At 43.2% G+C, this 16,551-nt stretch overlaps 1 protein-coding gene across 1 annotated transcript; it reads right to left on the reverse strand.

Moving 5' to 3' along the window:
- Window positions 1-1,438: 1,438 nt before the first annotated feature.
- nrgnb (neurogranin (protein kinase C substrate, RC3) b) lies at window positions 1,439-15,702 on the reverse strand (the record flags this gene model as incomplete). Its single annotated transcript, XM_084339020.1, has 2 exons — window positions 1,439-1,494; window positions 15,474-15,702. Coding segments are annotated over 2 exons (285 nt in total), but the record flags the coding sequence as incomplete, so codon positions are not given.
- Window positions 15,703-16,551: the final 849 nt, after the last annotated feature.

The raw sequence follows: 16,551 nt of genomic DNA on the forward strand, positions 1-16,551 counted from the left end.
GGGGTTAATTACTGCATGCTTACTGCACTGGAAGATCATGGAGAGTGTCTGGGGGAGGGGAGGGGGGTTAATTACTGCATGCTTACTGCACTGGAAGATCATGGAGAGTGTCTGGGGGAGGGGAGGGGGGTTAATTACTGCATGCTTACTGCACTGGAAGATCATGGAGAGTGTCTGGGGGAGGGGAGGGGGGTTAATTACTGCATGCTTACTGCACTGGAAGATCGTGGAGAGTGTCTGGGGGAGGGGGGGGGGTTTAATTACTGCATGCTTACTGCACTGGAGGATCTGATTTATAGAATAATTATATTGTATTATATATTATATAAATATTATTGTGCGTGAATACAGACCTCATGATAAAAAGATAGTCACTGTGAATTATAACATGAACCGGAGTCAATTCAGATGGAATACATAAGAAAGAACGGATATATGTAGTATAAATGATATAGCTACCTCCCCCTTCATTAAATATTTGATCAGTTTGCAAGCGAAATACATAAATAATAGTCGAGCACTAAAAACAATGCAAAAAAAAAAAAACCAACCTAATCTTTTCAAGCCATTCATCACGTGAAGCTGAAGAACACACACACACACGCACACACACACACCTACACACACACACACGCACATGCACGTGCACGCACACACACACACACACACGCACGCGCACGCACACACACACACGCGCACACACACGCACACTGGTCTTGCTCGAAAAAGAGATCATGGGGTCTCATTCACCAACTGACTTACGACAAAAAGGGCTTTCTCTTAGGGCCATTTGAGACCTTTTCGGGCAAGACATGAATATAAATATATTATAATATAATATGAATTATATATGTTTTATTGGGACGGTCGGTGAATCCCAAAATCATGCCCGAAAAGGTCTCAAATGACCCTAAGAGAAAGCCCTTTTTGTCGTAAGTCCGTTGGTGAATGACGCCCAATGTTGATCTCAACAAAGTGACTACCTGGTAAAATAAAGGTCAAACCGTTTTCTTTTGACACGCACACAGTCGTCTAAAACCAGCACAGGAACCAGAAGTTACACAAGTAAATGCGGAGAGTTGTAAATCTGGGTCAAGGACGTCCCGCGGGGGGGGGGGGGGGGGGGGCGAAGCGGACGGGTTCGCTGAAGACATCCGTCCCGATGAGAGGAGCGGACGGGCGCTTAGGGAGTTCACACGATGATCACACGACACACAAAGGACACACGCGCCTCCCTCGGAGAGCGTTTCTATACCGCTACTCTGGGCGTTGACATGGAAGGGTGGCTCCCCCCCCGTGGTAGGGAAAGGGTTAAGGATGTGCAGCCTCGTACCCTCTCTCTCTCTCTCTCTCACTCTCTCTCTCTCTCTCTCTCTCTCTCTCTCTCTCTCTCTCTCTCTCTCTCTCTCTCTCGTTCTCTCCATCCAGGGCAGGCCCGTCACTGCTCCGGCACAGATGTGTCGTCTCCTCCTACTGCCCCCGATCCTCCGCTCTCTAGAAAACAGAAGCACAGTCGTTGTTACTTCGGCGCCGCAGAGCCCACATGCTTTACTGCACACTTCTGTCCCGCGTAAAAACCAACGTACTGTACGTACGTGAACTCAACAAGGTTAAAGGAAAACTCCAACATTTTGGGAAATTATCTTATTTGCCATCTACCCTGGAGTTAGACAAGAAGATGCACACCTTTTTCTTCTCTGTGCGTGCAGTATAGGAGTAGGAAGACGTTGGGAACTAGGCTAATGGAGGAACCTACTTCCAGTGACTGACGCTAAGCTAGGCTAACTGTGCGCGTCTTCCTACTCCTACTGCACGCACAGAGAAGACAAAAGGTGTGTATCTTCTTGTCTAACTCCAGGGTAGATGGCAAATAAGCTAATTTCCCAAAATGTTGGAGTTTTCCTTTAACAAGACGCTCAAAGAAGCTCGAGCTGTAAAAACAATTCTACAGACGGAATAGAATAGTCTTTATTTCCATTATTATACAAGTACAAGGATATTAGTAACTTGACAAGGTGCTACACAGAGTAAAACACACAAGTGGGAAAGTTAACCCTTTCACTACCACACTACAGAAGGTTAACCCTTTACTATCACACTATAGTAAAGGATTAACCTTCTGTAGTGTGGTAGTGAAAGGGTTAACCAACCCTTTGTCGTGTGTGGCAGTGAAAGGGTTAACCTTCTGTATTGTCGCAGTGAACGGGTTAACCATTTTGGTAGTGTGCGGTAGTGAGGGGGTTAAGGTGCTACACAATAAGTGGCACTGTACACAATTATTAAATAATAATTTATAAATAAATAACACAAAACGTCACACACAGCTACACAAAGTATAGCCATCATTCAGGATATCAATATGACGTGTGATCAATATGATGTGTATAGCTATGGATCTATTGCACTTAGTGAATAGAGGAATATAAATATATTGCACTTAAATAGTTATTACACAGTAGTGGGGGAAGAGGACCAGGGGGGGTATGGGTCATGTGGTTAGAGTTATGGATCATGTTAGAGTTATGACTCATGTTAGAGTTATGGCTCATGTTAGAGTTATGGATCATGTTAGAGTTATGGATCATGTTAGAGTTATGGCTCTGGGGTAAAAAACTGATGAATAACACGGAAGTTGCAGCAAAAGTACATTTACTTTCTTAGGAAAATAGTAGAAAATAATAGTTGCCGAGTATTTAATGATGATTGAAATGACTGATGATAATAACATAAAAGGGGAACTACTACTATTTCAGAATTCAAACATGTTATTCCTCTGGTCTGAGACAGTACAACAATGTTTAATGAAAATGATTAACTCTCTCCCAAATCCCAAAACTCCAACGCTAAAACTGAAACATGTGACGTCATCCAGTATAACGTCTGAAGCTGCCCTGGGACAGATGTGATAGAGGACCTGGGACAGATGTGATAGATGACCTGGGACAGATGTGATAGAGGACCTGAGACAGATGTGATAGAGGACCTGGGACAGATGTGATAGAGGACCTGGGACAGATGTGATAGATGACCTGGGACAGATGTGATAGAGGACCTGGGACAGATGTGATAGAGGACCTGGGACAGATGTGATAGAGGACCTGGGACAGATGTGATAAGAGGACCTGGGACAGATGTGATAGAGCAGCGGTTCTCAACAGGGGTTCCGCGGCACACAGGGGTTCCGCGGAGAGCTGTCAGGGGTTCCGCGAGATGCCTGGCAATGTTCTTTAAAAATATAGAATGACAACAGTCTTATTTTGAAAATCCTATAGCGGGTCTCATTTATGCCCACGCGCAGCTCCAGCTATAATAACTAGGCTCCAAAAGCTAGCAACATTAAGGTCATTATGATACTCTTATTTTGAAAATCCGTGGTGTCGTGACTCATATCCGCTCCAGCACACAGCCAATAGGATGCAGCTGAGCAGTGAGCAGTAGCGTCTCTCAGCTCAGCAGCAGCAGACAGCAGTAGCGTCTGGATCTGGAACGCGGACATTAAAACACAGCAAGGGTAGTGTTTTTGCGACCCAAAACAAATCCCTGCTGTTTTATTCCGCAACGGGTCAAATGCATATAACATGCTTTGCAATCCTTGCCATTCCTTTATGACCACGTTGTGTTTAAGACCGGAATTAATGTCCCGTTACCATAAGCTAACAACAAGCTAAAGCCCTGTTCAGAGCGACCGAGAACAGCAGGGTGGGGACTTGGAAGGATGACTGGGAAGGAGGGGGGGGGGGGGGGGGGGGCATTCTCCCTTCTCCCTCTATGTGTGTGCGTTTGAAAAGATGATGAAGTCAGAGTACTATATTATATTGATAGTAAATGTACTGAGGGTGGACAGACAGATTATGTTGATATTTAAACATAAAAAATACAATACATAATAAATGTATCCATGATCATCATGCAACATAAAACAATTGCAGGAACGGTTTGGGAGAGGAAGGTGTTTTAGGTTGCGTGTTCCAAAAAATTTACTTAAAGTTTAAAGCTCAATATATCAAAACGTGGCACTTTATAGTGAACATGCACTTTATAGTGAATCCTAATTATTTTTGGATTACAGAAAATTATCCCTAAAGTGCTATCTGTTGCAGCTGCACTGTTTTCCATGAAAATACCATATTTGGATAAGTTTGACCATTTCTAAAAATCTGAAAATCATTATTTAATAAAACACAGAAAAGGATCACCAAGTTACTCTGGATAAAAAAAAACTTTACAGACAACATTGAGACAAAGCTTCCTGACACATCTCCATCCAAACTCTTGGAAGAACTCATTGAAATCTCATCTGATACCACCTGGAGAGCTAGTTTCAGAGTGTGGTGCTGAGTACCAAGTATCTCATGATGCTGCAGTTAAGGTGTTGATACCATTCAGCCCCACATATCTGTGTGAAGCTGGCTTTTCATCCATGACAGCTCTGAAAACAAAATATAGGGCCAAGTTGAGCCTTGATGATGACATGCGTGTTGCCTTGTCAAAGATCTCCCCACGTATTGACCGTATTATTAGCCAGCAGCAGCGGACCTCGCATTGAGCTAGAAATGTCCACTGAGTGAACAAGTGCTTATTTTCTGTATTTATTTATATTTTTTGAGAAATGGTAACTTGGTGATCCTTTTCTGTATTTAAAAAAAATACATGATTTTCTGTTTTTGAGAAATTGTCAAACTTATCCAAATATGCTATTTTTATGGAGAACAGTGCAGCTGCAACAGATAGCACTTTAGTGATCCTTTTCTGTATTTAAAAAAAAAACGTTTGTCATCAGATTCAGACAACTTTATTGATCCCGCGTGGGGCAATTCATATTTGCAGATTCACCAACAAGCAACAAAGACAAACAAACAACAAAACATCTCAACGACAGCACGGCAAATAAAGAGTCATTGTATCATCATTGTAGCAAAAAAGACAGGACCGGGAAAGTCTTTATCGTATGTAGGGGTGCCCTGGAATATTTTATTGAACACAGGGGTGCCTTGGCAGCAGAAAGGTTGAGAACCCCTGTGATAGAGGACCTGGGACAGATGCGATAGAGGACCTGGGACAGATGTGATAGAGGACCTGGGACAGATGCGATAGAGGACCTGGGACAGATGCGATAGAGGACCTGGGACAGATGTGATAGAGGACCTGGGACAGATGTGATAGATGACCTGGGACAGATGTGATAGATGACCTGGGACAGATGTGATAGATGACCTGGGACAGATGTGATAGATGCCCTGGGACAGATGTGATAGATGACCTGGGACAGATGTGATAGATGACCGGGGACAGATGTCATAGATGACAGTGAGTTCATAGGTAGAGGTTTCTGTTTCAGAACTGAGACTATTACTATATAAAATGAAGCTCATTTGGATATAAAAAAAACAAAACAAACATTCTGTTGGTCTACAAAGTCTTTCATTCATCCTCTATTTGTCATCGTCTATTCACTGATCTCTCCACACACAAGCACACATGAACACACACACCACACACACACACCACACATCCTGCACTTTCTCACACACAAACACACTACAGGCAGGGCCGGATTAACGACCGGGCCGTTTGGGCGACGGCCCGTGGGCCTCTAGTGATGAGGGACCTAAAAAAAAGAAAAAAGAAAAAAAAAGAAAATGTAATTTAATTTTGAATTTTTTGGAGGCCCCTCGTCACTAGAGGCCCCAAATTATTATTATATATTTTTTAACTTTTATTATAATTTTTTTGAGGCCCCTCGTCACTAGAGGCCCCAAATTATTATTATTTATTTTTTTAACTTTTATTTATTTATTTTTTGAGGCCCCTCGTCACCCAAATATTTTTTAATTTTTTTTTAACTTTAATTTTTTTGGAGGCCCCTCGTCACTAGAGGCCTTTTGGAGGCCCCTCGTTATTAGAGGCCCCAAATTTTTTTTTTTCTTTTTTTTTTTTTTAACTTTTTTGGAGGCCCCTCGTCACTAGGTCAGCCGATCAAAGGCTCCTGACAGTCCGGAGGTCTAACCTCAAGCTCAGGGGGGGCCGTGCCTTTGCTATCGCAGCCCCTGATCTGTGGAACAGCATCCCCCCCTCCATTAGGCTCGCCCCCTCGATAGATGCCTTCAAATCGAGGCTCAAAACCCACTTCTACCTACTAGAATAGAATAGATCTTTATTTGTCATTGTTGGTACAACGAAAATTTGTTAGGAACATCACCACTGGCATACAAACATAAAATATAGCATGTGCAAAATAATAATGTGAATACTAATAGTAATATAATAATAAAGTATCAATGTCCCAATGTCCTCAATAATAATAACATACCATCATTGTCCTAAGTGCATTCAGTGCTAGTGCAAATAATAAATATAAATATTTCAGTGAAAGTCCAGTGAGTTAATGGAAGGAGGGGGGGGGGCGTTGACTTGCAATGGATGAAATATTGTATAGTGCAGCAATGCAAGTCCGGTTCACAGTTATTGTTGTAATGTGGAAGTGGGAGTTATGTCACCGGGGGTTGGGTGCGGGGGGGGTGGGATGCGGGGGGGGGGGCAAGTTGATGTTCGTCGTTGAGCAGCCTGACAGCCCGTGGATAGAGGCTGTTGGTCAGTCTACTAGTTCCGGACTGGATGGATCTGTACCATCGACCAGAGGGCAGCAGTTGAAAGAGATGGTTTGCTGGGTGGTACTGGTCCTGTAAGATGATATTCACACGACGTAGGCAGCGGGAGGTGAAGACTGTGGAGATATCTGGGAGGCTAGCTCCAGTGATCCTCCTTGCAGCCTTGACCACTCTGTGGAGGGCCTCCTTCTCTGCCCTGGTGCAGCTGGAGAACCACACCAGTAGTCCGTACGTGAGTACACTCTCTACTGCGCAGTGGTAGAAGTTGGCCATCAGTCCCTGTGGGAGTTTAGCCCATTTAAGCTTCCTAAGATAGAAAAGGCGCTGCTGTGCTTTGCCCATAGCCTTTCCCGTTCACTGACTCATGCCCTGTTTTTCTATGTGTTTGCCTGTGTGCCCTCCCATAAAACGGAGTGTGATTGTTGTCTATATGTATCTTGTGTATCTACCCTCTGTACAGCACTTTGGTTGACACGCGTCATGTGAAATGTGCTTTATAAATAAATCTGATTGATTGATTGATAGAGGCCTTTTGGAGGCCCCTCGTCACTAGAGGCCCCAAATTATTTTTTATTATTTTTTTACTTTTATTGATTTTTTTGGAGGCCCCTCATGTGGGGGCTCGTCACTAGAGGCCCCACATTTAAAAAAAATTATTTCTTCTTATTTTGGAGATCGATGTCATACTGTGACACTGAAATGAAGAAATATTTCAAAAAATATTTCATCAACTAAAATATACAGTACGTCACACCCTGCCGTCTGCAAGTGGCTAATCTTGAGTATTTTTTCTCCTCTTCATAAGAGTTTGAGGTTTTCCGTTTGAGGTAAAAACAGCAATAAAAAGTCAAAACTTGCATCTCCACATCCCAGCCCCGACGCCTGAATACTTTTACCAACGGATTTCCAGTTACGCGTTCGCGTTCTGCGCTCTGATTGGCCACTGACGTTTCTGGTAGCGCCAATCGTGTGACGCCTCTTTCTTTCACCGGTTAAGCTTAGGCACTCTTTCGAAGTTGGTTAAGGTTAGAGTTTGTCTTAGAGCATGGCGATAGAACACCAGCCCTGATTATATACTCTAACCATAACCAACTTCGAAAGAGTGCCTAAGAAACGTCAGTGGCCAATCAGAGCGCAGAACGCAAACGCGGAAATGGAAATCCGTTGGTAAAAGAATCTCAAGAATCTGGCCCAGGGGCCTCTGAATTCTTAATCTGGCCTTGACTACAGGAAAAGGCAAAGGTCACTTTAGAAAACATTAATTTATGTTTTTGTATAGTATAGTTAGTATAGTACATTTACATTTTACATTTAGTCATTTAGCTGACGCTTTTATCCAAAGCGACTTACAAGTTCTGTATGACAAGCCATCAGGAAGGGCACAACTCTATCAGCTGAGTAACAATGTTCATCAAAGTGTTGCGTGCTACAGTGTAGGTTAGTATATTAGGACAAGTGCATGATGACAGTAAGGTTAGTTAGGGTTAGATCTTTTTATTTTATTATTATTATTTTTTTTTAAGATAATGGTTGAAGAAGTGCGTCTTTAGTCGACGGCGAAAGATTGGACGTGTTTCGGCTGTCCTAACTGGGGTGGGTAGTTCATTCCACCATTGTGGGGCAAGGACTGAGAATAGGTGACTTCTCCTTGATGACCCTCCGGGAGCTTGGATAGGAGTGGGTCTGAGGCGGCCAGAAGATGCAGAGCGTAGGGGTCTTGAGGGTGTGTAGTTAGAGACCCTTGACCGGAGGTATAGGCAGGAGCGGTTCCCTTTGCCGCACGGTATGCCAGGTGGAGGGCCTTGAAGCGGATTCGTTCATAGTATAGTTACATATAGCATAAATGTATATTGTATAGTATATTGTATAGTAGTGTATATAGGACTCATTACCTTTCATTCGTAAGCTTAGCATTGTATAATATTTTTATCTTAGTACCTTTTATCATGTCTATCTATTATCTATTCTATTTTATTCTATTATTATTTGAATTTTTTGCACAATCAAGGCGGGCATGGCCCCCTTCACTTCACCACATGTCTCTGTCTGTATGTATGTGACGGCATGGCCCCCTTCACTTCACCACATGTCTCTGTCTGTCTGTATGTGACGGCATGGCCCCCTTCACTTCACTACATGTCTCTGTACTGTATGTGACGGCATGGCCCCCTTCACTTCACTACATGTCTCTGTCTGTACTGTCTGTGATGGCATGGCCCCCTTCACTTCACCACATGTCTCTGTCTGTATGTACAGTATGTGACAAATAAATCTCTTGAAAGGTCTACGGAGCAGCTCCGGACTTTATACCCGATGATCACAGGTTCTACCTCCTCTGGTTTCTGTCTCGAGGAGAGATATAGGAGCTCATGTTCACACATCCTGATCCAACTCTGTCTCTTATAAAAAAAATTATTTGAGTGGCGTTCCCCTTTAATGAACCCACTTCCACGGTCTGATGTGAAAGGGGGGGGGGGGGGTGGGGGGGGGGTGCCCTCCCCGGTGGGAGGGGCTAGGGTTACACTGTCCCCGTCCGACAGGTCCATTAATTCTGCCGGGGCCCTCCGAGGCATTACATCCAACACACCTGCAGTTATAAATACCTTCCCTACATAAAGATACGCTTAACCCATAAAGACGCCACTGGCAGCCAGGAACTGGGTTGGAGAGGAAGAGGAGTGAAGCCGTGTAGTCCTTGTAGAGAACGTCCGTGTAGGGAACGTCCGTGTAGAGAACGTCCGTGTAGAGAACGTCCGTGTAGAGAACGTCCGTGTAGAGAACGTCCGTGTAGAGAATGTCCGTATAGAGAACGTCCGTGTAGAGAACGTCCGTGTAGAGAACGACCGTGTAGAGAACGACCGTGTAGAGAATGTCTGTGTAGAGAACGTCCGTGTAGAGAACGTCCGTGTAGAGAACGTCCGTGTAGAGAACGACCGTGTAGAGAATGTCTGTGTAGAGAACGTCCGTGTAGAGAACGTCCGTGTAGAGAACGTCCGTGTAGAGAACGTCCGTGTAGAGAACGTCCGTGTAGAGAACGTCCGTGTAGAGAACGTCCGTATAGAGAACGTCCGTGTAGAGAATGTCTGTGTAGAGAACGTCCGTGTAGAGAATGTCCGTCTAGTCCGTGTAGAGAACGCTTCGCTTCGCACGGAAATGTTGAAATATCTAGACGTGCGACTAATAATCAACTGCCTTCCCTTCTCAGAACATCACTGAGGATAAACGGGGCTACCGTGGACAGGGTGAGCAGCTTTAAGTACCTGGGGGTCCACATCTCAGAGGACCTGACATGGTCAACACACATAGACACAGTCGTAAAAAAGGCGAAGCAGCGCCTCTACCACCTGAGACAGTTAAGGAAGTTCAGAGTATCGGGGAAGATACTCCAGTCCTTCTACTCCGGAGCTGTAGAGAGCATCTTGACTGGAAACATCACTGCCTGGTATGGAAACAGCACGGCACAGGACAAGAAGGCCCTACAGAGAGTGGTGCGCTCAGCCGAGCGTACCACGGGTATTGCACTACCTCCCCTGCAGGTTCTATACAACAAGAGGTGCAAATCCAGAGCCTGCAGGATAATGAAAGACCCCCACCACCCCAACAACAGCCTGTTCCAGCTGCTGAGGTCAGGCAGACGCCTGCGAACCCCAGCTACTAGGACAGAGAGGCTTCGGCTCAGCTTCTTCCCCCAGGCCATCAGAGCCTTGAACACTGAACACTGAGTGCCACGGAACACTGAACTCTCCACACACAAGCACACATGAGCACACACACAACACGCACGCTGTGCACGCTCGCACACTAGTAGCCACTTTAACATGAGCAAGCACACACTCATGCTGCACACGCCCACACTTATGGCCAAAAAGGAAAGGTCACTTTAAAAATAGTATAGCAACAGTAACAGTGTATTGCACTACCAAAGGACCTAGCATGTCCTCCATGCTCTGTAAATAACTATGTACAAATACCGAGATGTCCCACTATGTTACCTGTTTATTGCACAATGTTGTTTTATTGGATTCTATTATATGTTGTACTACTGTATTGCACATCGTTGCGGGCAAGACCACCCGCATTTCATTGTATACTTGTATGCCGTGACAAATAAAACTCTTGACTCTTGACTTGACTAGGTGAACGTCTGAATTAAAAATAGAAGGTTAGCTATTATGGGAAGTCCTAAACAATAAAGTGTGATGCTGCTGAGTTACACTTTGATTACATTTTTCCGTGTGTTTGTTTGTGTATCTGTCGTTGTGTCTTCATGTTGCGATGATGACGATGAAGGTAACTAACTGCAGTCAGGGTTCAGAAGGACTTTTCCACGACGATGGGAACGCTTCTCTGAATGTCCCGGGTCTCCTTTTGCAACCAAACCATTACAGACCGTCTTGGAAAATATGATCATGTGACCATAAGCTCTGTGTTATAAATACATATTCTCTGTACAGCCTTGACTAGTTAACAATGGTCAACTAGTATAACAGCTCAAGACACTAGGGGGCGACGGTCTGACCGTGTTTCTTAAAACAACAGCCCAACGGGCCGGGAGATACGAGACGTCCAAGGTTCTTTTCGACTCCGGTTCTATGTGCGAGACACAACAAATCCCCAAGACCCATCTTTTGTTTTAATTTTCTCACTAGGGCATTTTTTTGTTTACCTTTCTTGTCAGATCTGTTATTAATTTGTCATGTTTTGACGTCATGTCAACTTTGTACTTAATGGTAAGTCTGACCAAAGCTCAACGATGTTCTTTTTTTATACAAATTGACTCATTCTGAATTTCTACAGCTTCACCGTTAGGTTGATTTAAAAATTCCACAACAAGACTTTACTAGCTGAGAAAGAAAAAAAAGATTTTCAACAAATGTCCACAACATTTCCAAAACCTTTTGGAGATGTATGCAGTTTGTATGTATGTATGCAGTTTGCACTGACGGAGCAGAGGGAAGCTACACTGAGCCGATTAACAGTGAGAGGACAGTAAGTGAACCTTGAGTATCTATTTTGTTGTAAAATCCTAAATCTCCTAATATACTAACATACACTCAACACTGTAGCACTCAAGTCTGAACACTTTTATGAACACTGTTACTCAGTTGTGCCCTTCCTGCTGACTTATCATACAAAACTTGTAAGTCGCTTTGGATAAAAGCGTTTCAGCTAAATGACTACAATGTAAATGTAAAAGTATAATTTTCCTTATCTTTTCCATGGCCTGGAGGCGACAGCACGTGAGAGAATACAGGATGACAACTGGGTTTAAACAGACAAATAGTCTCACATGAAGATCACGGGTTCCCTCATCATCACTCTGTTGTTCAGAAACCCATAGGAAACTGTCAAAGACAGCAGCAGCTGACAATTAATAATGTGCTTCACAAAAATAATGGTATGAATAGTTACGTCACACGACCTATACATAAATCAAAACAAGATAGAAAGACATAAAGCATGTTGCGTGTCTAATAGACGAGGCTCCAGCAGCAGACTCATTAATAACCACTTAACAGAGGAATTAATGGTTTGGCTTCAATCAGGCAGCGCTGGGGCCCTTATGCAGTAATTAAAGGAAGGCACGCATCACATTACTTACACTGGGATAACCCATCAGGGGGCTCTAATAGGTGTATTTAATAATGTACAGCTTTTAAATGGACTCCGAGAGTGCATTGCGCTTCAGTTTTACACGTTGACAAGGGAAAAGGCTGTGTCCATTACATCTTCCTCGTTGCGCGCTTGTTCTTAAAAGCCTGACCTGTAAGTGGAGGAGGACTTAACACGGAACCAATCACAGCTGCACTTCAGAGACGATGGCCTCTTGAAAATAGATTGTCTTTTAATATACTTGTGCTGTTCAAGTTGGTCATGAGCAGTAAAACTCCTGTTTTTATACATAATCAGATTGTTTTTAGTAATAGGTTCGAGTAGTGGGCAGCTTGAATAGCCAGGTGCAAAAACCAACGCTTTGAGGAAGATCTTTTATTTTTAGAGCATTAACTCTTTGGAATAACCCGGCTCAAAACCTCTGCTGCATTTACAGTAGATTCACTTAAAAAAATAATCTTAAATTGTTTTTAACACTGTATTTCTTTTGTATTTTTTTTCTGTTTCTGTGCTTGCATGTCATTTTAGCCATCTTAATTGTTAGTTTCAGTATGCATTGTGTGTTGAGTACTGACTTTTAATCATTTAGTTTTTGCAATAATAATTGTTTTTGTATATATTTTTTTGTGTGGACCCCAGGAAGACTAGCTGGTTGCTATGGCACCAGCTAATGGGGATCCTTAATAAAATCAAAATCAAAATAAAAAATGGCAGCCGACCTCGTCGTTACGCTGCCTGGTTACAGAACGCAACGCAAGATGTTCCATGTCTTCATTATATAAAGCACTTTGAACTGCAATCCTTGTATGAAAGGTACTATATAAATAAAGATTATTACCGTAAATCCTCTAATAGTGGAGGGTACTCAAATAGAGGACGGACCTCTTATAATGGCCGGGGGTTCGATACATGCAGACAAATACAGGCCGGCTTCCAATACAAGGTCGCAAAAAAAGGTTTTTAATTTTTCGTGCCGTGATATAGAAAGAGATAAACTCTTGCCAATGCAAATTAAGTGCTGCCTCTCTCTACACTGACTACATTAACGTGTCCCTCGCGTTAGCATTAGCGTTAGCTAACGTTGTCATAGCCAGATCTGTGGTGTCAGCTGGATGATGTTGGCTTCGTTTGCAAACGTTGGTTAACGTTCGCTATCTATATGGCGTTGGCAGGCGGGGCTGGCGTTGTCCAGTTGACATTACAGATCATGATGGCTATGATAGCGTTAGCTAAAGCTACTGCATGTTATCATCAACTCGATTCGACTGAGGTAGAGTCGAGAAGGTACCACACGCTAAATCGTCCCCGGACCTCGCAACCTATAGACAGTTCCAACTTCAGTGTGTGAATTACGTTAATCCACCACAGTTTCACCGTGATGAAGCAAATACTCATGTGATCTGTATATCGCTGCTGTCGGGACAAAACCTCATAACTCCAAAAACCCAACTTTTCAGCAGATGAAAAAAACTAACACAGATTTGAGGGTGAATAGAGTTAGGAGGTTTAGACAGATGATCGGTTTAATGCTTTCCCATTGTTTAAACTTTGTAAAACCCACACACACATATGGAGGATGATCTACGGAGTTGATTTATATAATAAAAAAAAAATAAAAAAAATTGAGTTATGAGGTTTTGTCCCGACAGCAGCAAATTATGTTTATGTCTAAATAAAATCAATCAATCAATCAATTACAATTGGCCAGTTTGTGAAATTAAGGTCTGCCTCTTATATAAGCCTCTTTCTAATAAAGGCCTGGTGCTCTTTGCAGCTGAGGTAAATACAAGACCCGTCCAATATTAGAGGATTTACGGTATTATTATGATTGACTGCACTCACGTTCCAATTGTAGCACCAAGCGAAAACTATTGTACCACTGCACACTCATATGCTCCAGAATAAATGTTTAATTTATAACGTTCCGTCGGGTCCATGAGGAGCTGGAAACACGGCCAATGAAAAGTGTATTCTGGAGTGATATGATAATGCAGGTTCTATTATCCTAAATAAACATTAAATACAACTTGCTCACTCAAAATATTTGTTAATTATCAAATATCTTCACTGGCACAGTGACTAAATTGTCAAGAGGGGTGTGTTGTCACGGGAAAGGTTACAGTATAGTACTACAGTAGTAATTATGAAATAAGGACGCTCCCTTACATTGGTCATGTACAGCCAGAACCTATTCACAGATTTTGTTGATTGAGGTTTCCTTGGAACACCAGAAAATAGATCTTATAAACGGTATATGATTTGTTGGAGAAATATGTAGCCCCAGGCCGAGATAGCCTCACGAAGTGGCGTGACTTGCTCCAAGTCTGGCAGTGAACGCTATTATAAATAAGGCTAAACACTAAGGGCTAGATCCACAAAGAATGAATTGCCCGGAGCAAGTTGCACCCTTACTTACAATTCATTATGAATTGAAAATATTGTATAGTTTAGGAGTGATCCGGGATAATTCATGAAAAGCTGAGTTATAGGGCACTACGTGAATTCTGCTATAAGCGTTGGCGTTTCTTGCCTGGACACGCTACTATTTCCAAATCAAATGTATATAATAGGTATTATGTTTCATCATCAATGCATGAAAGGGGGGTGGGGGGGGGGGTCGTTTTTTGATGCTTTGATAGCCAGTAATGGCATTAGTTTTGAACACCACACACGCTGATCAGCTGGATCGATATGAAAACATTGTAGGATCAAGGTGAAATTGATGTCATATAGTCCTTACCTTTGATCTGGGTTATTCCAAAAAGAATATTCCAATTGTCTGATCGCGATTTCCAGTATTGATGTCCATCTGGTCCCGGACATAATTTGGCACAACTTATGGATCGAGTGTGCTAGATGGTAGATGGTGGTCGGATGAAGTCTAAATTCTGCACCCGGAGGGGTTTAAATGTAACACAGGGTGAGATATAAGGTTTCAAGCGGTGGGCAATACTGCCACCTAGCAGGATGCGCCCAGTATTGCACTTTGGCGATCTCAGAATGATTCCCTATTGGGAACACAGAGGTCCGTGAATGAATAATTAATAAAAATATCGAATAAAAGAAAAAACGACCAAAACCCGAGAAATCTCGGGTCTGGCGCCCAACAACCGCTGGCGAGTTAACCCGGGATATCTCGGGTCTGTCGCCGAATGTGTTAAGGTCCGCCTGTAGTGGCACCATACCTCCTGTAGTGGCACCATGCCACCTGTAGGGGCACCATACCGCCTGCCGCCCCCCTGGCTCACTGACCTGAGACCCCCCGTCCTCCGTTCAGCGCCTCCCCGGAGCTGCTCACCTCCTCGCCCTCCTCGCCCTCCTCGCCCTCCGCCTTGTCCTCGGGCTTCATCTTCTTGCGGGTCATGTGACCGCGGAAGCCGGCCTGGATCTTGGCGGCTGCCTTGTTGGCCTCGGGGTCGTCCAGGGGGATGTCCATGATGTCCTCCTCCTCGCCCTCCTCCTCGGGGTGGCTGCACTGCTCCTGCTGGGGGGGGGGGGGGTCATACTTGAGTCACGATACGATAGTATTGCGATACTAAATATATATTGCGATTGCTGAGTATTGCGATATTAATATTGCGATATATTGCGATGTATCACCTTTTTTCAACTGCAAAGTTAAACTTTGTCAACATGTTTTATCTAAAATGTTTTATTGCAGAACATGGTATTTTCTCAAGCAGACAGGTGTCAACACTGTAATCTGTGTTGCATGTACCTGACAAACTGAACTGTGTTTGTATTAGAGTCATATTCCAACTTAACTGAATGCACACGTGTGCGTGTGGACTACTGTACTATTACAGGTATTGAAATTAACAATGGAACTTCCTTATACAAAAAAAAAAAAATACAATTATTATTATTATTAAATAAATAATTAGATATTGATACTTGGCGTCCCTGTATCGATACAGTATCGCCACACAAAGTATCGCGATACTACTACATATCGATATTTTCCAGGTGACGGAGGGGGACATTCCTTACAGATGGTAAATGGTTTCAAGTTTCAAGTTTGTCTATTATTTGTCACAACGAAATACGAAATATTTTATGATGAAATGCTCGTTTCTGTATGTTGTATGTTGTATATGTATGCCCAACTATAGGCGCAGCTCAACTGACTTTGTGCCAGTCAGATTCAGGAGCTGTATGGGGAAGGAGTGATTTCTGTATTCAGCAGCTGTCTATTGGAACAGTCTGCCCAGTGACCTGAAAATCATAGACAATGCCGTTAGATTCAAGTCCAGCCTGAAGACATGGCTCAAAAGGGACTATACTTAACCCAGATACTTAGCTTAAGGCACCCTTGCATGTTGTATGAGTC

This window comes from Notolepis coatsorum (genome assembly GCF_963971535.1).
Source record: "Notolepis coatsorum genome assembly, contig: SCAFFOLD_2688, whole genome shotgun sequence".
Classification (NCBI taxonomy): Eukaryota; Metazoa; Chordata; class Actinopteri; order Aulopiformes; family Paralepididae; genus Notolepis; species Notolepis coatsorum.